The 26,530-nt window shown below is 44.7% G+C and overlaps 1 protein-coding gene across 6 annotated transcripts in view; it reads right to left on the bottom strand.

Moving 5' to 3' along the window:
- Positions 1–26,530, bottom strand: part of TMEM108 (transmembrane protein 108) — a 384,720-nt gene that overhangs the window by 8,072 nt on the left and 350,118 nt on the right. For all 6 annotated transcript variants that reach the window (XM_059162623.1, XM_059162626.1, XM_059162624.1 and 3 more), the window contains 2 exons: positions 7,232–8,659; positions 131–285 (listed from right to left, as the gene is read on the bottom strand). In XM_059162623.1, the coding sequence (XP_059018606.1) occupies positions 131–285; positions 7,232–8,659 (1,583 nt within the window). The remainder of the gene's footprint in view (positions 1–130; positions 286–7,231; positions 8,660–26,530) is intronic.

Here is a 26,530-nt window from a genome sequence, read left to right as displayed (position 1 = left end):
ATGGACCATCCTTTGAGGAACAAGACACTAAGAAGCAAGGAGATGCTCTGTGGGTTACTCTGCAGCCTGTGCTATTCCCTGTAGTGGGGCTGGACCTTCCAGGGGCACTTCATGGTTTGGGGCTTATTACCTCAGAAGTTTCAAGGGACTGGATCTCCCTTGGTAACTCCACAGCATGCTTATTGAAGTAGTCCATGGTGATGGCATTGTTCCAGTAGCTCAGGTTGTTCTCTGGATTAGCCGTCTTTTTCTTCCTCCTCAGGCAGCACACTGTCAGCAAGACAGCTGTAGAGAGAGTCCAAGTTAGAGACAGGGGAGGGAGACAAGCATGGGGCCAGCATTGCTGAGTACCAGGTGAATTTGTGATGGCTATATATTCAGCCACTTACACCATTTGTTAACTATCTACACACATTGAATGCCAACTTCAGGCCAGGTTCTGGGAGAGAGGGAGTGAAAAAAAGACAAGGCTGCGCTGTGTCATAAATATCCCTCCTAGTTTGTGTATGGAGGAGCACAGAGAGGGTCACATGATATATAATAAACAAAATGAATATAAGGTAAATTCAGACAGCAATAATTGTTTAAAGAAAATAAAATAGGGTGGAGTGAGGGAGCAAATGGAGAGGAGTTGAGAAGAGAATGCTTTAGGGTGATCATGAAAGGCTTTCCTCAAGTGTGATCCCATCTGTCCAATCTCTGAGACTTATGGAGCTCCAGGGAGGAATGAGTATATTTGGATGTTGTGAATGAATAGGTAAGTAAACAGAGGGCTTCAGCTTGCCAAGAGGGAAGGCTTCTGAGGTTGGGGAAGTAAGGTGGCCTGTCCAGGCTCACATAGTGCTGAGTAATGCTTTAACAAGGAAGAGAGCAGCCCTCTTAGGGACAAGCCAGTAAATGAAGACTGGGCATTTCCCTGCTAGGATTACCATCACCATAGCCTGTGGGATGGCTGAAACTCCAGGCCAGCGGTGGGCAGGGCTGCAGTCAACATCTTAAAGGTGATGACCATCTGTCCTGGGTAGAGGGGACCCCAGATCCGGCAGTTCAGAGGCTGGCGCTGTCATGGCAATGACCACCAGGGGGCAGCAGAGTGCCAGCTCTGTCCAAGGCAGCCTGAGGATTTGGCCAGCTTCAAAGGGGCCTGCCTGTACATGTCAGGGTGTGGGGTATCTGCTAAAGTTGGCATCCCTATAGGCTGAGACCTCAGGGCCCACCGCTTCAGTCCCTGTGGGATAACAGGATTTCTGTAGCTCTCTTCTTAGCTGCTGGCCTTGCTGGCATCTCAACCTGAAAAGGCCTCCAGGCAAGGGCAAGAGATTGGGCAAGTTTCTATTGATCTGATCTGCTTTGATCAGAAAGACTTCTCATTTGCTCACTACTTTTCTAGGTACCCTTAAAAAAGTTTTAAAGATATAAAGGACATTTCTGAATGTTTGAGCTAAAACATTCAACATGTTTGGGCCTGTTTAGGACACAGGACCAGGACTCTGCCTTGTGGGAAGAGCTGGCCCTGTTGCAGGATGGTCTGGGGGGTTGGAACAGGGAGCTCTGTTCCTAGTTTTCTCCCCTCAAATGTTGTTAGTGCTTCAGGCCTGATTGTTTCTCTCAGGGAATTTCCAGTGCCTCTTGAGTGCTCTTTCATTTACAATAGAAGCTGGCCTGGCCACAGAAAGAACTTAGGCATGGAATCTAAAAGGCCTGGGTTCAAGTCTGACTCTACTACATGTTACATTAGGTAAGTCACTTCAACATACTTGACTACTATGGATTCACAGGGCTGTAATGAGAGCTAGAGATCATGAATGCAAAATGCTGAGCACACTGCCTGATACACAGTCAGTACTTATTTAATGAGAGTTTTCTTCTTGTTCTTCCAGCATCCTCCATAAGAGAAAGAAAAACTGGGCTACATGACTATTGAGTGTCTCAAGGCCAAGGGACCACCTGTGATTTAGAACTTTCATTATTTTGCTGGCCTGACCTTTCATCCAAGAAAAAGTACAATTGAGACTTATTGAGTTGCTAATATGTCCAGCGCTGACCTAGGCACTTTACAGTCTGATTTAACCCACAAAATAGCTCTCTCAGGAATGTACTGTTACTCTTCCTCTTTGCAGAAGAGGCAAATGAAGCTCATGGAAGTTAACAAAATTGATCTTGATAACTCAGGTAATTAATGGAACTTGACCTGGGTCTCTGTGACCCTCAGGGAAATGCTGTTGTCTTATATTGCCCTGAACACTGCAGGGAACACATCTGAGGCATGTGGAAGCACTTGTAAATGACACAACTCTGTGCAAACACAAGCACATGCTTTCATCTGCCTTTTTTTTTTTTTTTTTTTTTAGAGAAAGAGAGAAGGAGGCAGAGAGAGTGTGAGCAGGGAGGGGGAGAGGGAGGAGAGAGAAAATCCCAACTGGGCAACACACTCAGTGCAGAGCCCAATGCAGGGGTTGATCTCATGACCCTGAGATCATGTCCCAAGCCAAAATCAAAGGTCATATGCTTAACTGACTGAACCACCCAGATACCCCTGGCATCTGCCTCTTGAAGGCCCTGAGATAACACAGTGGATATTAATCCTATTTTTATAGGTGAGAAAACACTGGGCCAATGGTTAAGTTACATGTCTAAGGCCTACAGGTGACTGGCAGGAGAGGTGCTGTGACATATTTGATTCCACAAGCCAAGTCTTTCTATCATACCAGGCCTCTTCTTCAGGGATTTATGCAGGTTTAATGTTTAAAAAAAGAAGACAGGGAGCGGTCACATATTCCAGTTTGGCTCCTTCACTTTGAAGATGAAAAAGCTGACATTCTGGAAGGGAGGATTGGTCCAGTGGTGCCAGCCTGAGGGACCAGCCTAGCTTGTGGACAATCACTTCCTTTCTTTGGGGGTTCGAGCAGGAGGTTCAGGGAGGCCTCAGGGTATGGAAGGATGCCAGGCTGGACATAAGGATATAGGCCTAGGGAAACCAGGTTTGGGGGCTCACTGTCAGCTCCCCATCCTGGTGGGTGGGACTAGAAGGCTCCCAGCAGGGGGTGCTGGTTGGGAAGCACAGAGAAGAGGTATGGGAGCTTGGCACTCTGGTCCAGCTGAGGTGACAGCCCCTGGACAACCCCGCCTGCCCCTGGGGCTACTCTACATCCCCCTTGCTTCAGTTAGCTCACAAGCCCCAAGGAGAAACACTTCCTTCCACCCTCCTGGTCACACTTCCTTCTCATTCCAATTTATTCTACTCTTTTCATGGAAAGAGTAACTCTGACCCATGTTTTCTTATATAATAACTACAAAGTCATTTTGGACCTGTAAGAGATACATATATCTAATGGCATTCACCGCCAATTTGGAAGAAGCCAGAATGCTCTGGGGCCGCAGTGCAAGTGGACCCTCAACATCTGGGGCAGAGAGAGGTGTTGTTACTGTTTCAGTCAGGCTCAACCTAAATTGGTGGTGAAAAACATCTGCAGCTGGTCTGGTTCCTGTTCTCACCATCCATAAAGCCTTAAATCTTTTTCAGAGAGGCAGGGTGAAGACATTCTTGAGAATGGATTTGGTATGTGCCACAAAACTGACCTCCTGATGAAAGCCCAGAGCACTGACTGGGGTGTGTGAGGATCAATTCAGTGCTAGGCCCAGAGAGTTCTAAAAGAAGGTGGTGGCCTCTTTGCATCCTGATGGTGGCAGCAGAGACCAGCTCAAGAGCCACATGGCTTCTCTGCCCTAGCCAAATGTGGCCTGGATCCAATCAGTTTTGGTTTTCAGCACATCTAAACCCCTGCGTGGCTGTCTCTGGCATGGCTCAGGAGACAAAGCATTTCTCAATCCTCGCACATGTATCTTTCCAGCCATTGGGTTGGCCTTACGATCTGGAAGGGTTGATGGAACTGATGACAGCCCTTTTTGGGCAGGCCTGAGATTTGCTATGATAACCCCCTGTTTCCAACAGAGGCAGGAGATTCAACTACCTGCCTAGCAACTCTGGCCTCCTGAAATCTGGTTTCTGGTACATGGAGGAAACAAGGTCAGGGCTGGTCAGGGCTGGGACAAGGTCAGGCTGGTCTGAAAAGCCAGATGTGAGGAAATGCATGCACTTTGCTACTAACCCAGCCTGCCTGAAATATATGGCAAACTGGCAATGAAGACTCTTCTTTGAGGGCAGTAGAGTGAGCTTTAGGATAAATGCAGCTGCTCGAAGAGGTCTGCTTATCTGATGACTGGAGTGGGATTAGGCTATTAAAGCAGCCTGGGTATTTACTCATATGTGCTTTGAAAGAGCACAGTATTTTGAAGCTGGACAAGTATTCTATCTTCATGTCCCTTGCATCAGGGTCTTCACCGGGCCCCAACAGGATGGTCTCACAGGAGTTGGGGCCATGACTAAGGATAGGGAACTCTATGTGGAAGCAGCTAGGACTAAGGCAGGGATCTTGGCAAGTAGGGCTTAGGGGACCCTCCCAAGTGCACACTGGGAATGCAAGACAGACGCTGAAGGACATGGAGTCTGTGCTTCCAAGGGGCTGTGAGAGTCCACTTTGAAAAAAGGGTTCATAGCTTCCTTTACAAAGTAGTACTTTCTACTCCAGCATCTGAAGGCTCTTTCAGAGTGCTGGGAACATTCTCTATGTGCAGTTTCAGGCTATGTCCTTGTTTCTGTCTCGGCTGACATTATTATGCGTGGTTTAGGCAGCCCATGGGTTTTCTGACTTTGCAGTAAGATCTAATTTCAAACTCACACATGCCAAAAAGAGCTGTAGAAGTCTTGTTAGAACTGTAAAACAGGTGGGTGTGGCCTGTGGAGTGAAGCCTAGATCTACTCTGTGCTGTCTAGCTCAGGCAAAGAGAAAGGCCCAGGTGGGGAGTGGGCTCTGTGAGCTGAGGGAGGCAGCCACATCAGATATCTCAATTCTCTAGTGCTTGGCATAGTGCCTGGCACACAAGGGGCACTTGGGAAATACTGTGTTGAATCACAACAGATTCTACCACCGGATCTGAGATGACTTATGTGATTGGGACCCTGGGCAAGTCAGTTCACCTGAAGACTTAGTCCCTGCCTATAAGGTATGTTCCTTGCATAGCATGTTTAATATGTTTTTTATTCCTCTGACTAGTCTGTTTTACAGATGGCTTGGTTAAAAATAATGGGAACTCACTTTGTAAACTAAAGCTTCTAGAGACACAAAGAATGAAAAATTTAAAAAATGGTCTCTAATGTGGTTACTTCTCAAATATGATTATTATTAATAATTTATTGGCTAATAGAACTACATTTTCTCATTATCATTCTTATGTTTTAGAAGTGGACAATCACAGTTTTAAGCATTCATGTGTGTTTCCATGAGACAATAAAGGCACTTAATGAAAGAATAAAATATGCAACCTGCAAACATTTTCACTTTTCCTAAATTGGGTCCTTGAGCAGAAGTAGGTTGTCCACCTTTGACATGGAAAGTTTGCTTTGCTTTTCAACTAGAAGGAAACAAAAAGCTGAGAGAGGTGACTTCTGCAAAGAATCCAGAATCTAGATTTAAAAAGATCTTGTTGGTACAATGCCAAGTAGAAATTATGCTCATGTTAAAGGCATATACCTCTTGCACTAATGTTCAAATGACCCATGGCATGAGGAAAGGCTGGGAGGGCAGCTTAACAGCCTCCTCTGTGGAAAGTTTCTGGGGCTTTGTTCTTATTGAGATCAGGATGAGCCCAAGGTGTGATGTGACAGTATAACGGACAGAGCTGATATCAGTGTTGGCTTTCTGAGTGTGACTGAAGTGTCCAGAACAAAGGAAACACCACCTGCTCTCCTCTGTCATGGCTGGCCATGTGGAACACTGTGTTCCCTACTGGGAGAGCAGGGCTAAACTTGTGGTCATTCGGAGCAGCAGATGATGGGGTAAGGCCAGGGCAATGTGAGATGTGAAGGAATTGGGATGAGCGGCTTAGAAAAGGAAAAGCTGTTTTTGAGCACCATTTCAAATGTTTCAGGAATTGGTAGCAGACTGATTTTGTATGGTTTCAGAGGGCATGGTTTAGGACCACAGAGTGAAAATTACAAAGAGACAGATGTCAGGCTTCCAGGAGAGCTGGGTAACAACCTGAGGGAGTCAAAGGAGAATGGCTGTCCAATAACTGAGAAGCACAAGGGGTTTCTCACCCCTGGAAGGGTTCAGAAGGAGGCCAATAACCATGGAGGGGTGGGGGAAGCTAAAATTAGTGAGGATTCATGTGAATTTATCAGAGAAACTCTAAGAATCTAAGATCAAGTACATGGGGAAGACATAAAAGAAGTCCCAATATTCTGAGTGATTAAATCAGGTACTTTGTGGCAAGGTTAGGGGGAAGGATCTCTCAAATTCTCATTAAAGGAGTGACAGGTAGCAGCACAGAATTGCTGGTGGCCTGGGAGAGCCCTTCTCTACCAGCACCAGTGGAAGCAATGCAGTCCACACTGCATCCAGCTCACACCATCCATGAACAAATAAAACTGTGGAAGAGGGAGAAAATAGCTAAATTCATGTGTAACTCTCAGGCTCTCAATTTAGCTATAGGAACTGCTGCTTTTGCTAAGGCTAATAGAAATTCCTGCAAGATCAAAGCCTCCTCTCCTTTTTTGGAGAAAGAAAGAGCAGGAGGAGAAGAGATAAGGGAAAGGAGGAAAGATAGGCAGAAAGATGGATGTGAAGTGGGAGAGGAAGATAGGGCTCTACTACTTGCAGGTTGTATGTTTAGAAGTGCCAGTGTTCCCCTATGGTGTCTTGGTACCATGTCACTACAGCCATTAGCAGACTGCCCTTGAGGGTGAGTGTGGCAGGATGGTGTCATGACAAGAGCACTGGGCAGGAAGTTGGTGACCCTCTATCCCAGGCCTATCCCTCACTTAACTTCGGGCTCTTGGGTGAGCCATGGCACCTCTCTAGCTTGGTGTTTCTTTCTGCACAATTCAGAGCTTGATTGGACTACTTGGAATGTTCTCCCCCACTCCCGGGAGCTCTCTTTTTATGACGAGTGGGCATCTGATCCATGTCCTGGCTAAGGACCAGGACCAGGGGTAGGGATAAGCCATGATTTGTGTCCTGCCACCTAGTTTCCTACAATTCTGGGAAGTTTAGCCGCCTGTTTGGTAGGGACTTCCCAGCTCTGGCGCAAGGCTCTCTGGGAACAGACACATTGATGTGATAGAGGGAGAGGAGGGAAAAGGGGAGGAGTAAGGAGAGGGTGAGGCACTTACAGCAGGAGGAGATGGGCACGCTGATGGCCAAGATCACCCAGGCGATGTCCATCTTGCTCAGGCAGATGGTGGCTCTGTGCTGGGGTTTGTCTCCTTCAGCCACATGGGATATATTCCCTGCTGTTCCAGGCTTCCAGGTCCCAGCAGGGACTAGGCGGTTGAGGAAGTTTCCTGTGGCTGTGGACACCACTGTGGAGAGAGGACTGGGTACCCTGTTGGTCGTTGTGGGGGTGGTTGTAGCCTCCTCCTTGGCTTGGGAAACAGTGCTTTCTGAGCCCCTGGTGGGGTGGGCTGGGGCCTGCGAGGTTGAAGATGTTCCCTGAGGGGTCCCCTTGGAAGGGGCTGAGACACTGACGTTGAAGGCAGCCTGGGTGGGCCCCGCGGTGGCTGTGAAGACCCCAGAGCTGGTAGATGGAGGTCTGTTGATGCCGGGGGTGACAGTAAGCCAGGAGTCACTGTGGCTGGGGCCATCCTGTGGGTCACCGCGGGGGTGCTGAGAAGGCACTGGGGCAGGTTGTGGACTGGCAGGGGCACCTGAGGCTACTGTGGTGTCCGGCTCCCCTCCTTGGCTGGTGAAGGTGGAACCACCCCCCTGGTCTGCTCTGCTAAGGCCTGGTTTGTCCTCTGCAGGCACCAGGGGGGTGGTGGGTGGTGCCCACGAGGTCCTGCTGGGCGCCATGGTTGTGGCCACTGTCTGGGGTTGTGGCAAGGAAGAATAACCCCAGAGTGGGTTCCTGGGAGTGAGGGTGGACAGGTCAGGTTCTATAGACCCTGTAAAGTTGCCTTTGTAGATCTGAAAGATTTTCCCCAAGGGCCGCTTCTGCCCCAGATGTGTGGAGCTCTGATTTCGTCCCCGCTGGCCTTCCTTCTTCCCAGAGTGGCCACTGGGTGCAGGCAGGACAGAGCGTGATGAACTGCTGGTCCCCTTTCGGGAAGAGCCTGGGGGCCTGGGAGGTCTGCGTGTGGTAGCCCGGGTAGGTGCTGTGGTGGGACGGCTGGTGGCTTCTGTTGGCTTTGTTAGCAGGATGGTGGCCATAGCTTCCCCCTGGGGATGGCCCTCTGAGTGGGAGGATGTGGTTGCCATGGCAGCAGGAAGGGGCCCTGTGGTTAGGGGGCCTTCAGAATGTGGGGTGGTTGCTGTCATCATGATGGTGGAGACAGCGTTTGTAGGAGGGCGTCCATCTGGATGGGGCGTTGTCATTGCCATGGGAGCTGCAGCCTGTGAGGAGGATCCATTGGGATGGGGGGTCAGTGAGCCCACAGAAGTGGGGGCAGTTGCCATGGAAGAATGTCTGGTAGAGCTGAGGGTTGCTGTCACCATGGTGTCTGGGGTGGTGCCTGAGGGGAGGACCTGAAGAGATTCTCTCGGAGATGGTTCCTGGGTGGCAAATACCAGTGCTTCGGTCAGTGCCAAGATCAGGAGGAAGCCTTGAGAAGAAGACAGAGAGAAGAGGTGAAATACCTGGGGAGTTGCTCAGAGCCTGGACCTTCCTTACGCATGAAGCTGTGGTGCTCTGGGAGCCAAAGGGAACATTGGGAGCATTCCGGAGGTCCACACTGCCACCCTGACCCCCAAGAGCAGCTTCTCAGAACAGGCTGGGCTGGGTGTGGGAAGGATTATGGCCTCTGAATGCCTGCTGCCCCTCTGCAGCCAGGGAGTGGTCAAGGCCAGGTTGATCAGAGGGAGGCTGGCAGCTTTGTGTAAGCCAGCCTGAGTCAAATGTGGAAGGCTTCTGTGGGCAGAGCTGACCAACTCTTACGCCTTTTCTGAATATTCCATTTATGGACTGGACAAAGGCACAAATTGTCAGATATCTGTTTATTCAGTCCCATTCACTGGGCAAGTAAGGAGGGTCTCTATCCTCTCCTTGACATCGGAGGACACAAAATGGACAAAGCAGTCTCTGGCTCTGAGTGAGCTCAAACCAATCCACAAACAATCCTAAAACAAGACAGAGAAATCTCAGTGCATAGGTCAATGATAGGCAGAAGGGGACAGCAGTCCAGTGGGTGACCAGATCTGGTGCTCACATAGCACTTAGCAGAGAGCTGGAAGAGAAGATGCACTCCAAGACCACCAGCTGGTTTTATGGTTGTCATTAATGTTAACTGCTTTCCCTGTGGCGCTCATGTGGCTGAACTCTCTGTGGAAAATCACTGGTGATTCCCAGCCTTTTGAGTAGGAGGACCTCTTTTGAGCATTAAAAGAAAATTATGAATTTCTCATGATGATCAGTGTGTATGCTTTTGGTTCATTGAGAAAATGCACAGGAACAAAAACGTATAAATTTAAAAATACTTCTAAATATATGTGGATTTATTAATCATAATAGCATGTGTCAAACTTTACAAATAATACATCTCATACAAATGTGAGACATAGGATCTGTTCAGATTATAAACTGGAAAACTGGCCACCCTGGTACAATACATGGGGTGGGAAGAACTGGTCTCAACAGCTGATGGGTGGCCTGATCGACTTCTAAGGCCTAATTCTGACCTGTGAATTCCCCCATTTTCTTATGAAGTCCTTCCTGGTTACTGTCATGTCCTTCCTTCAGCTCTGCTAGCCACCTAGACAATGGTAGAGATCTGTCTCTATTTGGTAACTATCTGGGAACCTCCCTCTCCCACTAGATTCAAGCACTGAATGGCCAAAGCAGGGATCCTGGCAGTGATTTCCATGTATCTGGGATGATCAGCAAAGCTGCTGATGAGGGGGAAGGCAGCAGCCCTGGTGAGCTTTCAGAAACAAAGAAGGGGAGATCATCTGGCATGCCTTTGAAACAGGCCCAGGATTACTAGTGAAGCCACCTCTATCTTGGGTGTGGGGTAGAGTCTGAGGGTGGACCAGCTCACCTCGCCTTCCATTTCTAAATTAGTGGGTGGAAGAAGGCCATGGGACAAAAGATTGAACAGATGGTAGCACACACAGTCTCTAGGACCAACAATTTGTCCTAAGTAAACTATTTTTTCCTAAACTTTCTTTGGTGATCTAAACCATATATTAACAGTAAGCTCTGCTTATTCAAGTCAATCTTAAAAACTGTTTTCTGAGCATCTGCTTTGGCCCAGTCTTTCATACTTTTTAATCCTCACAATCACTCAATGGGGTAGGAAATTGAGATCTCAGGTAGATTAACGAATGTGTTTAAAGTCCCATCATAGTTGTGGTATATATATAACCGAGCTGTATCTAAAATGCATGCTTTTCCTGGTCAGCCATCACTGATAATGTAGGAGGAGGAAGTTGCTGTGCTGCAATGCTCTGACTGGTTCAGGGTTATTCCAACCCCTCTCTTACAGCCAGATACCACAGGGACAATCTGTTCTTAGGGCTGGAAGTCTTAACCTCTGATGTTTTGAGGGACATTCTCTTACAAGCCTATGTTTTGCTCATGAGTCCCTTAGTTCAGTATAAATGTTAAAGATTGCACTGTGTGTCCCCCAAATTCATTTGTTGAAGCTCTAACCTCTAGTACCTCAGAATGTCACTGTGTTTGGTAATAGGGCCTTTAAAGAGGTTATTAAGTCAAATGAGGCCTTTAGGGTGGTCCCTAATCTAATCTGACAGGTGTCTTTATAAGAAGAGGAGATGAAGACCCAGAATGATACCAGAGATGCTTGGACACAGAGGAAAGGCCACCTAAGGACACGGTGATAAGGTGGTCATCTTCAAGTCAAAGGGAGAGGTCTCATCAGAAGCCAGTCCTATCAGTAACTCGATCTTGGTCTTCTAGCCTCCAGAACTGTGGGAAAATAACTTTCTGTTGTTTAAGTATGCCCAGCCTGTGGTACTTTGTTATGCCAGCCTGAGCTAAGACAGATGTCTTACATTAGAGATCCCTCAGAAAAAGGAAAGGCAGAGTTGTGTTCAGGTAGTATATTTTGGGAAGTGATTTGAGGGGACGACCATGGCGGTCTGAGATGAGTCAAACAGAGAAAATCAATCTGAGGGCAGGTTATGAGTTGATCAAATATGATACTCGTATTTGCTGGGGATCTCTGAGGGGCTGAGTAGACTGCACCTCAAACTTTCTATGTGAGAGGAGCATTCGCTTACCCAGCAGTTCTTGATGTGGGAAACAAAGGCACAAGAAAAATTAAATTTCCTTACTGCTTACAGCCCATTGACAAATCCTTGAAACAGGCAGTGACATTTCTCTAGGAACTCAGCTGCCTTGATGTTAATATTTTGCTAAAGGCAAGAGGCAATCTTATCCCAATCCCCCAAGATCCTGTAAGTCTTCTTTAACATATAAAAATTCCTTTGGAAACTTTTTCTCTATCCACCAAGATACATGTTAGCAATCATCCTTCAAGCATGTGGCCCACTGATACACATCTGAAGGGTCTCATGATTGAGTTTTTTCTAAATAGTAATAAACAACCTTTCCCTAAACACTGGCTAGCCCCCTTAGGATCTTGGAAACCTTGTTTCCAAAATACCTTGGAGGTTGTGCTGTCCCTGATCCCCTCTCAACTTGAAAGTATATAATGAGTCACCCATCACAACCCCAGTGCAGCTCTTTCTGCCCATGGGTCCTGTCCCCGTGCTTTAATAAAATCACCTTTTACATCAAAGATGTCTCAAGAATTCTTTCTTGGCTGTTGGCTCCAAACCCCAGCACTTCCTACATCACTCCCATCTCCACTGGCTCAGGGCTACTTCACTGGTGCTCCTTCCTCTGTATTCCTTTCTTCTGCATGAGGCCCATGGCCAGTGTGGCTTAGGCAGAGAAGCCCCAGGCAAGGGGCTGTCAGGGTACACCTGTGCCCAGCTGCTGGCTGCTGCAACAGCTGGAGTTAAAATTAAAGGCCCTTGGCTTCCTGGGCTAGAACATCAGATATGTGAGAGAAAATCAGAGACCAGAGACCAAGGACATGGAAATCTTTTGGCAGCAGCACTAAGGGCAGTGCAAAGCTTACAGACCCTGAAAGATCTGAGTGACAGGTGGGAGAGGAGCCACCCTGGCCTCCGGAAGAGCTTTTGCAGCACTCTAGAGGTAGAAGGGTTAACACATCATAGTCTGTAAAATACTAGGGAAAGAAATGCTCTTGACTTTCTCACCAGGAGCATTCCAGGGGCTAAAATCCTCCTAGCTGGGAAATATATGACTATAATCGTTCTTGCTTTAAGACTTACTGTGTAAATAAATATTTGCCTTTGTTGTCCCCTTCTCCCTTTAAAAAATTAATTCCTTGAGGTTATTTTTCTTTCTAGGAAGACTGTTAAATTACCTCTCAGTCCTTCTTCTTTAGACTTTAGAGTAAACCTTTGTTTGGTACAATGAATGGGTATTGCCATCTGGGTGCCAAGAATTTTCATTTGGAGAATGACGTTTAGCTGTCACAGTAAAAGGGGCCCTAGAGATAACTTAATCAAATTCCCTCATTTCACACAGGGGGCAATGGAAGGAGCAAAGTGACTTGTCCAAAAACACACAGCAGGTTGGGGGCACAGCCTGGACCACATCCACTATTTCAAAGCAACTTTTTATTTGTATTATAAAAATTGCTATGATGCTGCACAGCACAAACACCTCCTTCAACCTCCACTGTCATTTTCACTAAGGAAATCAGACATGACTTTACCTCTCCTCTTTGGCATAAAAGGTTAATAACTGAATGAAAGGGCACATACTGTCACAATAACTCTGCAAGGCCTTCAACCTGGGCTTCCCCTAACAAATGCAAATTTTCATTCAAGTCCCTTTGTGTTGGCCTGCTACTCTTCTCCCCACAATCTGGGACTATCGCCTCTTTGCATATAATTTGCATAGATTTGCATAATAGCCTCTGGAGGCTCTAATGCCAAATATGTGAGAGAGACTAAAACTAAAATTTAGCTTGACATGCTTTAAATGTGGAACTGAATTTTAAAGCATCTTGGAAAATGGACAAGCGTAGGGTGTGGAAACCCACAGACTGATGGGTGTCCAGATGTTGCAGGAAGGCCTCCTCCTCCCTAAAATTCCAATGTGTACATGATCCCAGGGCCCAAGGAAAGGAAAGGTCCTCCTCCTCCTGTTGATTTGGTTGGCTGCCCATAGTGCATATTGGGCACGATACTTGCATCTGGCAAAGGCAAGGAGGGAGCTGGTGAAGGGAGAAATGGCTAATTTAATGTATGAGGTAATTCCTATATGCCATGCACTGCTTGAAGGGCTAAGCCTGTCCTGATATATTTGATTCCCAGAATACCCTGATGAGATAGGTACTATCAGTAACTCATTATTGCAATCGAGGAAAAGCAGCATGGAGAGATACAGGAACCTGTCTCCTTTCACACAGGTAGGGTATGGTGAGCCACGATTTGACTTGGCACCTTGGCTTCAGAGTCTACACTCTTAGGGGCACTTGGGTGGCTCAGTTGGTTAAGCATCTTACTCTTGATCTCAAGGTTGTGAATTCAAGCCCTGCACTGGGCTCCACACTGGACGTGGAGCCTCCTTAATACAAAACAAAACAAAACAAAACAAAACAAAATAAAACAACAGAGTCTACACTCTTAAAACATTTTCACTCACCCCCTACCCCCACCTGCCAGGCTGCTATGCATAGTCAAAAGCAATGATCCACAATCCTTTGAGTACTGATTTTCTATTATTGGTCTTTTGACTTTTCTTCCCTCTTACCTGTTTTCTTTCAGGGCTCTATATGACACATGTGGTGTTCTTTTAATAAGATGATCAATTAACTTTATCTTGTAAGTAACAGGAAACTTGTAGTGCTAAAATAAAAGGCCTGGAAATTCTTGTTTTAAGTCTCTGCTCTTTATGTAGAAGAGTAGGAAATTTTTAAATTTTTGTCTTAAAATTGCTTATACACACACACACACGACATATTTATTACATATATAGATTTCCCTTACACTTATAAACAATTCTATCTCATTTTCCTTGTAATTTTGTTATTTTATTTATTTATTTATTTTTAAAAGATTTTACTTATTTATTTGACAAACAGAGATCACAAGTAGGCAGAGAGGCAGACAGAGGAAGGGAAGCAGACTCCCTGCCGAGCAGGGAGCCTGATGTGGGGCTCGTTCCCAGGACCCTGGAATCATGACCCGAGCCAAAGGCAGAGGCTTTAATCCACTGAGCCACCCAGGTGCCCCTGTTATTTTATTTTTAAAAAATATTTTCTAAGTAGGCTCCATGCCCAGTGTGGAGCCCAACACAGGGCTTGAATTCATGACCCTGAAATCAAAACCTGGACTGAGATCAAGAGTTGGATGCTTAACTGGGGCACACCTGGGTGGCTCAGTCAGTTAAGCATCTGCCTTTAGCTCAGTCATGATCCCAGCATCCTGGGATCAGGCCCCACTTCGAGTTCCCTGCTCAGAGGAGAGCCTGCTTCTCCCGCTGCCCCCCCCCCCCCCCCGCCCGCTGGTACTCTCTCTTGCTCTCATTCTATCTCAAATCAATAAAATCTTAAAAAAAAAAAAAAAAAAGTTGGGTGCTTAACTGACTGAGCCACCTGGGCACCCCATCATTTTCTTTGTAATTTAAAATGGCTTTATCTTTGGGGCTCCTGGGTGGGTCAGTTGTTAAGCATCTGCCTTTGGCTCAGGTCATGATTCCAAGGTTCTGGGATTGAGCCCCGCATCAGGCTCCCTGCTCAGTAGGAAGCCTCCTTCTCCATCTCCCACTCCCCCTACTTGTGTTCCCTCTCTTGCTGTGTCTCTGTCAAATAAATAAATAAAATCTTAAAAAATGTATTTATCTTCTATGTAGAGCTTTCCTCCCCCATTAAACTAGATTTCTACTAGATATTTCCCCCATTGTCTTCAAACCTTATGATAGAATCACAAAATCAGGAGATTGAGTAGTCTTTTGAGCCATCCCCCCATCATCAAGCCCCAAGCAAGATGGCAGCTCAGCCACTGTCCGTAAATTCAAGGACACCCCTCCCACCAAGAGGTGGGTCTTTTTCCTTCCCCTTGACCTGAGGTAGGCCTTTGTGAATTCTGTGAGGAATATAATGGGGCAGAAGTAACATCACATGACTTCCAAGGCCAGGACAGAAAAGCTAATACTGCTTCTGCAGGTTTCTCTTGTGTGTCTTTGGCCCCATATAAGAAGTCCAGTGGCCTTTAGGCCACCACATGGAGAGACTGAGTGGAGGGACCACTTGGAGAGGGAGACAAAGGCCTAAGGAGCCTTGGCTATTCTAACCCCAGCCAGGCATCAGACACAACAGTGAAGCAGCCTCATTCCAGCCACTGTTGGATTGCAACCACACACGAGATACCAAGGGAGAGTCACCTCACTGAGCTCAGTCAATCCTAACATTTGGGAACAAAGTAAATGATTAAGCCACTGTTTTGGGGTAGTTTGTTTTATAGCAACAAATAACTGGAACACTTAGGAATTTAGCTTCTGCATCCAGTGTTTTAAAAATATAAGGAAAGAGTATTCACAACATATGAAGTCTGACCATCAGAGAGTCTGTTCTCAACATGGGCAGGAACATACCATCTTGCCAGGAAATGGGCTTTTCTAATTTCAAAATTATTACCTTTCAGTTGGATGGGATATTAGGATTCTTTGGTATCCAGCTCCTTCACTTTATAGATGAGAAGGCTGAGGCCCAACAAACTGAAAAACTTACCCTGGGCTACACAGCTATACAGGGTTAGGACTATGAGTGACCCAGGCCAACTCACCGCCCCTCCAATCCTACTAATGCTCCAAACCTACAGTGCTCTCTTTATATCACTGGTCCTGGTATTCTACTGTGTTCCATCCTCTGAACTTCAATGTTCCCTTTTATTTTAAAGATAAAACATGAATTCCTCATCTCTCACAGCATGGTTTCCCTCAGAAATAAATATGCATCATTGCCTTCAGGGTGTGCTGGACAAATGCTTTTATGAGATAACGTATGCTTGTGACCTTGGCTTCTTTATGAAACCAGGGAGTTTAGGGTGCAGATCTTTGCTTTTATTCTCCTTCTAGGCAATCACACCTGTGGTCTCCAGCTGGCATGACTTGCCTTGTGCTGCTCTGGGAAGTTGGTTTTTGTTTTTGTTTTTAAGGATTTTATTTATTTATTTATCTATCTATCTATCTATCTATCTATTTATTTGACAGAGAGAGCAGAAGCAGGGGGAACAGCGGGCAGAGGGGCAAGGAGTATAATGTAGGACTCAATCCCAGGACCCTGAGACCATGACCTGACCCAAAGGCAGACACTTAATTGACTGAGCCACCCAGGTGCTCCCAGAGCACAGTTTCCTAACAAAAACACTACAAACACATGTGAACGCGCGCGCGCGCGCGCACACACACACACACACACACACACGCATACACAGCACAGATTCTCTCTTAGGAGCAGGAAATAGGCAAGAACACCCCATTTGCAGTCTGGGCCCTCCTATTATATCCATGCTAACTATATAATCAAGTCATTTGTCTAAGGTCAAAACAGCTACCATGTGAAAGTACAAGGATTTAAACCCAGGTTCTCTGATCCTGGCTGCTTGAGACCTTAGGGACTGAGAGATTTTTGATTCAGGAAAATGTCCTATAGGAACAGAAGAATGAAGCAGCATGAAGACAGGCAATGACAAAACAATAACAACAACAACCGTGATGACCACAATTAAAAAATAAAACTTGTGGGGCACCTCAGTGGCTCAGTCAGTTAAGCAACTGCCTTTGGCTCACGTCATGATCTCAGGGTTCTAGGATGCAGCCCTGCATTGGGCTCCTTGGGTCCACGGGGAGCCTGCTTTTCCCTTTCCCCTGCCTGCTGCTCGCCCTGCTTGTATGCTCTCTCTCTTTCTTTCCATCAAATACATAAATACAACTTTTTAAAAGATTTTATTTATTTATTTGACAGAAAGGGAGAGACCACAAGCAGGCAGAGAGACAGGCATAGAGAAATGAGGAAGCAGGCTCCCCGCTGAGCAGGGAGCCCGATGCAGGGCTCAATCCCAGGACCCTGAGATCATGACTCGAGCTGAAGGCAAGAGGCTTAACCCACTGAGCCATGAGGCACCCCTAAATAAATCTTAAAAAAAAAAAAAACTCTCCCCAAAGATAGCAAGACTTAGGGCAACTGCGTTGCCTTTTGTCTTCAGCTGTAGATTTCTGCCTTATGCATTCAGCTCCTCTTAGGACAAATATTTTCCACGTAGAATTCCTCCTTGGTATTGAAGACCTTGTTAGAGGTCCCTCCTGGTGGCTGTAACCTCTACATCTAACCTATTCCAGCCTCCAAGTCTCTGAATGGAAATGGCAAATGTCTTAATTGTTTGAGTGTCTGAACTCTAAGCTGTCGAGGGGTAGAGACTGCATCTGGCTCAATGATATAACTCCATATCTAGTGCAGCACAGTGGCTACAACAAGTATTCGCTGAAGGCTAAGAAACCTAAATTACTTAACAGTCAACTGTGACAGTTTGTATTTTCCAAAAATAATCACAATACATCCCAACTGACTTACTCTTCCTAAATGGGACTTGGTACTCCTTTTGGAGAAGTGAGGTCTATGTTCTCTTCCCTTGAATCTGGATGGGGCTGTGACTGTGGCTGACGTGAAGCCACATGAGTTCTGAGGCCAGGTCATAAAAGGTGGGTATAGCTTCTTCTTCTTCTTCTTTTTTTTTTTTTTTTTAAGATATTACTTATTTATTTGACAGACAGAGATCACAAGTAGGCAGAGAGGCAGGCAGAGAAAGGAAGGAAAGCAGGCTCCCTGCTGAGCAGAGAGCCTGACGTGGGGCTTGATCCCAGGACCCTGGGATCATGACCTGAGCTGAAGGCAGAGGCTTTAATCCACTGAGCCACCCAGGCACCCCTCAACTCAGCTTCTAATAAGATAACATGATCATTAATATTCAGGGAATATCTTGTTGACGTCATGGGAAAGAACACAAATGCAGTTCTGCTTGTACTCTCCCAAAACTAAAAGGAAAATGCTAATAAAAAAATTATATTCCATGCTTTATAGTGGAGAACCTGACCAACACTACCTCAGCCAGGTGATCAAGGTCAACATTAACAGAGATAAAGTCATGGTGACCGTATATGACCTTGATTTGAAGATGGCACTTTACCTCTGTAGTTTTCCTTCCCCCATAAACCCAGGCTAATGATAAGAAAAACAAATGAAAAATCCAAATTAAGGGATAGTCTATGAAGTATCTGACCAATACTTCTCAAAACTATCAAAGTCACCAAAAACAAGGAAAGTCTCATAAAGTATCACAGCCAAAAGTTGCCTAAGGAGACATGACCACTAAATGTGATGTGGTATCCTAGATAGGATCCTGAAACAGAAAAAGGACATTAGGGGAAAATGAAGAAAATCTGAATAAAATATGGACTTCAGTTAATAATAATGTACCATTTCATTAATTGTGACAAATGTACTATAGTAATATAAAATATTACAGAAAACTGAATGTGGGGTATATAGGAATTCTCTCTTGCAACTTTTCTATAAATTTAAAGCTATTCTAAAATTAAAAAAAATTTTTTTTTAAAAAGTTCCTAGTGGGTTTTGGAGGGGGATTTAACTGAGGGGATGTTTGCAGGCAACTTTCCTAGCAACTTGGTATAAGATCATGTGTCCACAGATGAGGGCATGCAGATAGGACAGTGGGTGGAGGGAAAGTCTGAGTCCCACTCTGCCCTAATAGTGGCTTCTGGCTCCTCGGATCTTTCTTAACTTGGTGGGTAGATTCTGATCTAACCTAGCTACTGATATGTTGTGGAGCCTATTTAGAGAAAGAGAAAAGGGGAAAAAAAATCCATGATTATTGCCACATCTTCCTATATTCCCTCTGATTCTCAGCTTTTAAAATATTTGCATTTAGAAACAAAGTATAGAAGTTGAAGGCGAAATGGTCAGAAAAACCAACAGCTTGAACACATAGTGTTAAACCTGTTTAAAATCCAACTGAGGGTTTAGGGTAAATGTCATTCATGCGATAAAAACAGTCACAACTTTCTTGACCTGGGAAGCAGGCTGCATGAAAATCAAAGCTTATTTATCATCACTACAGGGCTACATTGCCCTGCCATTTAACCTTGGGAGCTATATAAGGTGTTGGATATGGATACCTCCATCCTCATTCAAAATATCTGTCCATACTCCTTTCCTGCTAGGTGATAGTGTATCAATCTCTAAAAACCCAGCTTGACTGTCACCTTGTCTTGACAAGATCAAGGTCCTTCAATATTCCTGGTCAGAAATGATGGCTCCCAGCCCAGTGCTGCCAGGACACTCTGTTCCCATTCATATTGAGGCTTGTCTCCCCACAGAGCCCTTCATTCAGGAGTGTGGGGGGAAGGTATGAACCTGGGGTTGGGCAGTGGTATTTAGGAACAATTCTGGCTCTGTAACTTCCAACTTGTGTGACTTCAGGCAAATTAGTTAGCGTTGTTTTCCTCAGCTATACAATAAGAATGATAATGCCTAACTTCAGTTCAGGGTGCTTTCAGAGGTGGGATAGGAGACTTAGAGGTACAGGGCCCCACAAAGTACTGGCAATAAATAGATAGGCAACTGATATTTTAGTCTCTCCTACACTTCCTGAGGCCATGACCTTCCTGAACATCTGGAGACCTAGAACTTAGTTCACGATCTGACTCATACAAGGTACACAACAATGTTTTCTGAATAGGGGAATAAATTAATACTTAACTCCATATATTTAAGTTATTTGCAACTGAATGTTAACAACAAAATTATAGATGTTTATTTCTTTGAAGACAATGTCAACAATAGAAAGCAGTAAATAATGTGAGTCCCATGTCGTAGCAGTATGATGTATGTGAGTGTGTGCATCTGTGTATTTATCTCATTTTTACTTTGCTTACTTTGGTGATTAACATTAACTAGTTCAAATGAACACAACATTGCATAAGACAGGGTGAGGCAAGAGAAGGCTGAGATGGACCCTACCTCCTACAGATTCTCTTAAGATCAATCCTCTTCCACATCTGTGTCCATCATTGAATGTTTCCCATTCATTTGTAAATTTTGACTTACAAAAGCAAATCAGCTTTATATTTCTTTTCAAAGTGTGTGAAAGTGTATGCCAGGATCTGGGCTTTACAGAGATATGTCTCAGCGTTGGCTTCCTAGTTGAAGGTGTATGTTCTCGGCAGGTTTTGATGAGAACGGTAAGGAAGCAGGACAAACAGGAGAACTTACTGTTGAGGACACAGTGGGCAGCCCTGTGAAGCCCACGGAATCTCCAAATGCTTGGTTCCTAGAATCCCAATAAAATGCTTGGTTCCTATAATCCCAATAAAATGATTCCCACAGGGCCTAAAGTCCCACAGCTTGGGGTCTGGTCCGGTGGGCTACTCAGCAATCAAAAGAGGATCTTCAGGATTCCTGAGGAATACTTTGGATACTCCTAGAACCTAAGCTCACCAGTATCTGTCTACCGTCAGCTTCAAATTCTCAAAAGCAAAAAGGAGAAGAAAAGGCACAAAGTCCTGGCCTAATTACCTACCTAAAAAGAGCACAGAATATTATGCAGCCATCAAAAAATTGAAATCTTGCCATTTGCAACAACATGGATGGAACTAGAGGGTATTATGCTAAGTGAAATAAGTTAATCAGAGAAAGACAATTATCACAAGATCTCACTGATATGAGGAATTTGAGACACAAGACAGAGGATCATAGGGGAAGGGTGGGAAAAATGAAACAAGATGAAACCAGAGAGGGAGATAAACCACAGAGACTCTTAATCTCAGGAAACAAACTGAGGGTTGCTGGAGTAGAGGGGGATGGCTGGGTGACGGACATTGGGGAAGTTATGTGCTATGGTGACCATTGCAAACGGTGTAAGACTGATGAATCACAGACCTGTACCCTTGAAACAAATAATACATTATATGTTAATAAAAAAAATTTAAAAAAAAAGAGCACTGGGGCTTTTGACCTAACATCCTCCTACACTTGCTGACAAGTCTGAAGCATTATCTCTCAGCACCCACTCCTCACAGAAGAGCTTATTGCTTACTGAGAGGAGAAAAAGAGGCTAGCAGGGACAGTGGCAAGTCTGGGAGCAGGGAGGTGGGCTGAGTGGAGAGGGTGACGTCAAAGAAGGGTGTCTGTTCTCTTTGGCAGACCAGCTTGCAGGCTCCTGAGCCCCCGCGGCTTTTCCATGAGCACTGTGCAAAGCTGCTTGGTATTCTCGCCTGGTTCCCTGATGGGGCTGGGCGCAGACTGTCTGGTATAGCTCTCATCAGTTGCCAAAGGTTCACTGCCTGTTCCAGTTTGCCTGGAACAAAACGGCTCAAGCAACACAGCTGTGCATCCTTGTGAAATTGCCCAATTTCCCATTTCAAGGCAGGATGCCCACACTCCAAGGTATAATTTAGGTTTTGGGCATGAGCTAGATTTCCACAATTGAATTCTAAAAGTCAGCCCTCCAGGCTGTGCATGCTTGGGGGTTAAAGCTCTCCTCCCTATTCATCTTTCTTTCGCCCCAATATTGATACTGATATCTATTCACTAATTCTAAATTTCTACTTATTGAGTACCTCCTATGTGCTAGGTACTCTACTAGGTGATTTTTACATATTATCTTATTCATTCATTATAAAACCCTATGAGGGGAAAAGAACAAATCTGAATCCACGTGATTACAAAGTGCCCACCCTCCACTTCTTTAATATTCTTCTTTGGAGTATAAATCCATGGGTATAGGTACCCAAATAATTCAATATGGACTTGGAGGTAGCTTTCTGGAGGAAAAACTAATAAAATTTTTTCTTATCCATGTCAAACTAAGGAGACAAGAACAACACACACAGAACAAGGAGGGAACAATGCAAGATGGTCTGTAATTCAAAACAATGTGGGATGTAACAGATTTCATGTGCAGTAGCTTGGCAGGGAACCCATGAAAGCCAGAGGAACCCAGGAAGTCTTCCTGGAAGAGGAGGAATCTGAATCCCCTTACTACCATTCCACCATTCATTTATTTCTTCATTCATATATTCAACAAACATTTATTGAGGGCTAAGCTGACTGTGACTTTGTGTTTCCCAAACTGGCATCCTGTCTCCCATGATCATCTCCATCATGTGATGGCTGCTATTACCTCATTCCCCATCATGGGTACTAAAATGCATATTTGCAGAGAAAATTCTGGCAAATTCTGAAAAGGATTTTTTTCAGAACTTATACATGAGTAGAAAACACTTTAGCACTTTATATTTTACACTGTACTAATGTTCAGAATCAGAACATACATTTATTAAGTATCTAATTATGTTTTCAAGGATTTTTATTCCTATAAACCCATTTGATACTCATATTTTATAAGAGGTGGGTCTCATTCCCTAAAACCAAGATTCAGAGAGGTTAAAAGATTTATTCAAGGTCACACATTCAATGGGGAAGCTAAGATGAACACATAGCATAGTTTAAATCCTGCCTCTGACTTGAACCCAAGAAAATAAGATTAGGGTAGAAACTGAAGCACATTGCTGAAAGATTCTCATCCCAGACCAAGCCTGTGGTGGTACAGGGACCACCACCACAGCCCAGCTTCAGAATGTTGTCTTTTGCAGATACCCTCCTCGTTCGCAAAAGGTAGCTGCCCTTATCTCCTAAGCATGGGGAGGAGGGGAGGTAGTTCCTTACCCCAAATTTGGTTAGTTCTTCTCCCCTTACTTTAACCACAGCTCCCACAACTTAGGTATTAAAGCACATAGGTAAGTGATGTCCCTCTACCCAAATGTGATGCAAATACCTTCTAGAATCTAGAACACACTGTTTTAAATCCTACAGACCCAGAAATAGGTCACTTTATAATAAAGAGTGCTTAAGTTTTCTCCTCCACCTCTCTCTTCTATTTCCTGGAGAAATATGGGAAGAAAACAAATACTAGAACTAGGTATAAATTCACACACTAGTTGTATGACCTTGTATCAATTTCCCAGGTAATCTGGCTATGTTGGGATTCTGTCTGGTACTTTTCATTCACCATCATATTCTCTCATTGGTTTTTTAGATTTTGCACTAAGAGGACAATGTAGCCTGACATCTAGATTCCTCTTTCCACTCCCAACAAGGAGGTTCTTATTCTATAGATGGTAGGAGCATTGGCAGTTGATGTCACATAGCTGAGTTCTTCTTCAGGAATTGCTCTCAGCTGAAGAGAGCTGCCTTGCTCAAGGTTATACCCCATTCCTAAAAAGCTTGGATTCAATGACTGGTTCCTGTGGATAAATGGATTGATCTCCTTGCCTCAGTTTGGGAGAACTGTAAAGGGCCACTCCAGCTCTGGAGTTCCCTATAGGGTTGGCTGAGGCCTTTGGTGTGACTGCATCACAGGCCAATTTCTTCCCCTGCCCAGTCCTGCTTCTTTTACTCTACTGAAAGTGTTGATTCTGGGAACACTTCCAAAAAACGTCCTACATGCAGATTCGTAGTCTGCTTTCTGGGAACCATATCTGCAACATACAGTATATAATCAGTGCTGATGAAGAAGAGGAGGATGATCTCCCCTCTTGTCATTCCTATGTATTACTCATATATTACCCATTATTTTGAGTGTCTTATCCAAATATTCCTTCTATATTATTTAATATCCTCTTAAAGATTCACCACTTTGGGATAGCCTCTCTCAGTGTACCCCTTTCCTGGTTCTAAGCATCTTAACCATGAATGCCAGGCTAACTAATAATACATCAGACATATTCTTGTCATTGTGTACCTCTCACCTCTTTCCATTAGCCTGGAAGCTCCTTGAGAATAGACATTTTCAAATTTAATTTAAAAATATTCCTCTCGGGTGCCTGAGTGGCTCAGTGGGTTAAGCCTCTGCCTTCGGCTCGGGTCCTGGGATTGAGCCCTGCATCGGGCTCTCTGCTCAGCAGGGAGCCTGCTTCCCTCTTTCTCTCTCTCTGCCTGCCTCTCAGCCTACTTGTGATCTGTCTGTCAAATAAATAAATAAAATCTTAAAAAAATAAAAATAAAAATAAAAATATTCCTCTCATTCATATTTGAGGAGCAGAAGATGGTGACAGAGTAGGAGGACCAAGGCTCCTTTCATCCCAGAAACACAACTAGATAACTATCACATCATCCTAAATACTCCAGAAATTGGCCTGAAGACTGAAAGAATAAACTCTCCAACTAAAGGGAGAGAAGAGGCCTCAACAAAGAAGATAGGAAGTGTGGAGATGTAGTCTAGGGGAGAAATGGATTGTAGGTACTGCAAAGGGGAGGGAGCTGTGGTTGAGGATAAGAGAGAGAGAGAAAGGTATACACAGGGGAATGCAAAGGAGAGTGTTTCCCCAAAGTCACTGGCTTGGGAAAAGGGAGGGATTGAATTTTTGAGTCTTTGCAACCATCAGGGCTTAAATATTTTTTAATTTTAAAGGTCAGTGGGCTTGGCTAGGAAAGAGCTCAGAGGGTCTTGCTCCTCTTTCTTGCTCCTAGAGAGAAGGCAGGCAAACAACATGGGGCCAGGTAGTGTGGAAGCAGTGATGTGAAGAATGTCTGGGCACACAATGGGGAGATTATTCGTTTGTTCCCCTCAGAGAGTATCCCTGGGAGTCAGTGTTCAGAGACATACCTCTTCAGGAACAAGGGAGCTGGTCAGCGTCATTTCCCTCCCCTGCACCTCAGCATAAACACAGAGCCACCTGCAGGAGGCAGCAAAGTGCCAATACTGGCTGCCTAACTTGCTTACACCAAGCCCCATTCCCCTGTGCTCTGGTGGGACTGTCCTTCTCAGTCAAGCTTATTTCAGACCCAGAGTGGCAGGCCTCTCCCCTAGAAGACCAGCACAAACCCCTCTTCATACTACATTTCCCAGCCAAAGAGTTAGTTCTACAGAACCTTAGCTCTGGTGGAGTTAGTGTCAGGTCTCATTTCATAAGCAGACCATAGCATACACATTAAAACTCACCACATTCGGGCCAGGGACCTAACACTGCCCACAGCAGGCAAGGATAGTCTTTGCATGTAACTCTCCTGAAGAATAGAGCAGCCAAAACACAATAGCAGAGTGCACGCAGTACACACCAGAGGTACTCCTTGAAGCACTAGGCCTTAGGCACTACATGACCTCTTCTTCATACGGTCATTACTTTCAGTAGTAGGAGACATAACTTCTATCACACAGAAAATGGCATAGACATAGACAAAATTCCAAGAAAGAAGAATTTATTGCAAATGAAAGAACAATATGAGGCCATGGCCAGAGATCTAAACAGAACAGAGATAAGTAATCTGCCTGATGGATAATTTATTTTTTATTTTTATTTGTTACAGGTTGTATTTATTTATTTGAGAGAGAGAGAGAGAGCGAGCACACACACGTGTGGGTGGGGGTGTAGGGGTAGAGGGAGAAGCAGGCTCTCTACTGAATAGTGAGCCAGATATGGGGATCGATCAAGACCTGAGCCGAAGGCAGATGCTTAACTGACTGAGCCACCCAGGCATCCCCCTTAATGGAGGATTTATTTATTTATTTTTAAAAAAAGATTTATTTATTTATTTATTTGACAGACAGAGATTACAAGTAGGCAGAGAGGCAGGCAGAGAGACAGAGAGGAAGCAGGCCCCCCCGCTGAGCAGAGAGCCTGATGCGGGGCTCGATCCCAGGACCCTAGGATCATGACCTGAGCCTAAGGCACAGGCTTTAACCCACTGAGCCACCCAGGCACCCCTTAATGGAGGATTTAAATCATAAAGATACTCACTGGGCTTGAGAAAGAATAGAAGACATTAGTGAAACCCTTACCATAGAGATAAAAGAGTTAAAAAAGAATGAATCAGAGATGAAGAATGCAATAAATGAGATTGGAAACAAGCTTGATGTAATGAACAGCAGATTAGAGGCAGCACAGTAATGAATTAGTGACCTAGAAAACATAATAATGGAAAAAAATGAAGCCAAACAAAGGAGAGAAAGAATGATGCAACATGATAATAGATTTAGAGAACTCAGTGACTCCATCAAATGTAGTAACATTTGTATTACTACAAAGAAGAAGAAGAAGACAGAAAAGGAAGAAGAAGAAGAAGACAGAAAAGGAAGCAGAAAATTTATTTCAGGAAATAACAGCAATAAACTTCCCTAATCTGGAGAAGGAAACAGATATTCAGATCCAGGAGGCACAGAGAACTCCCAACAAAATCAACAAAAGCAGGCCAACACCAAGACATATTGTAATTAAATTTGCAAAACAAATTTAATAAAGAAAATATCTTAAAAGCAGCAAGACAAAAGAAGTCCTTAACTTACAAGGGAAAACCTATGAAGGTAGTTGGAGATTTTTTTTTAACAGAAACTAAGAA

The sequence above is a fragment of the Mustela lutreola genome, chromosome 2 (genome assembly GCF_030435805.1).
Source record: "Mustela lutreola isolate mMusLut2 chromosome 2, mMusLut2.pri, whole genome shotgun sequence".
NCBI lineage: Eukaryota > Metazoa > Chordata > Mammalia > Carnivora > Mustelidae > Mustela > Mustela lutreola.
Note: the sequence above shows the minus strand (reverse complement) of the source record. Positions and strands in the feature narration are given on the sequence as shown.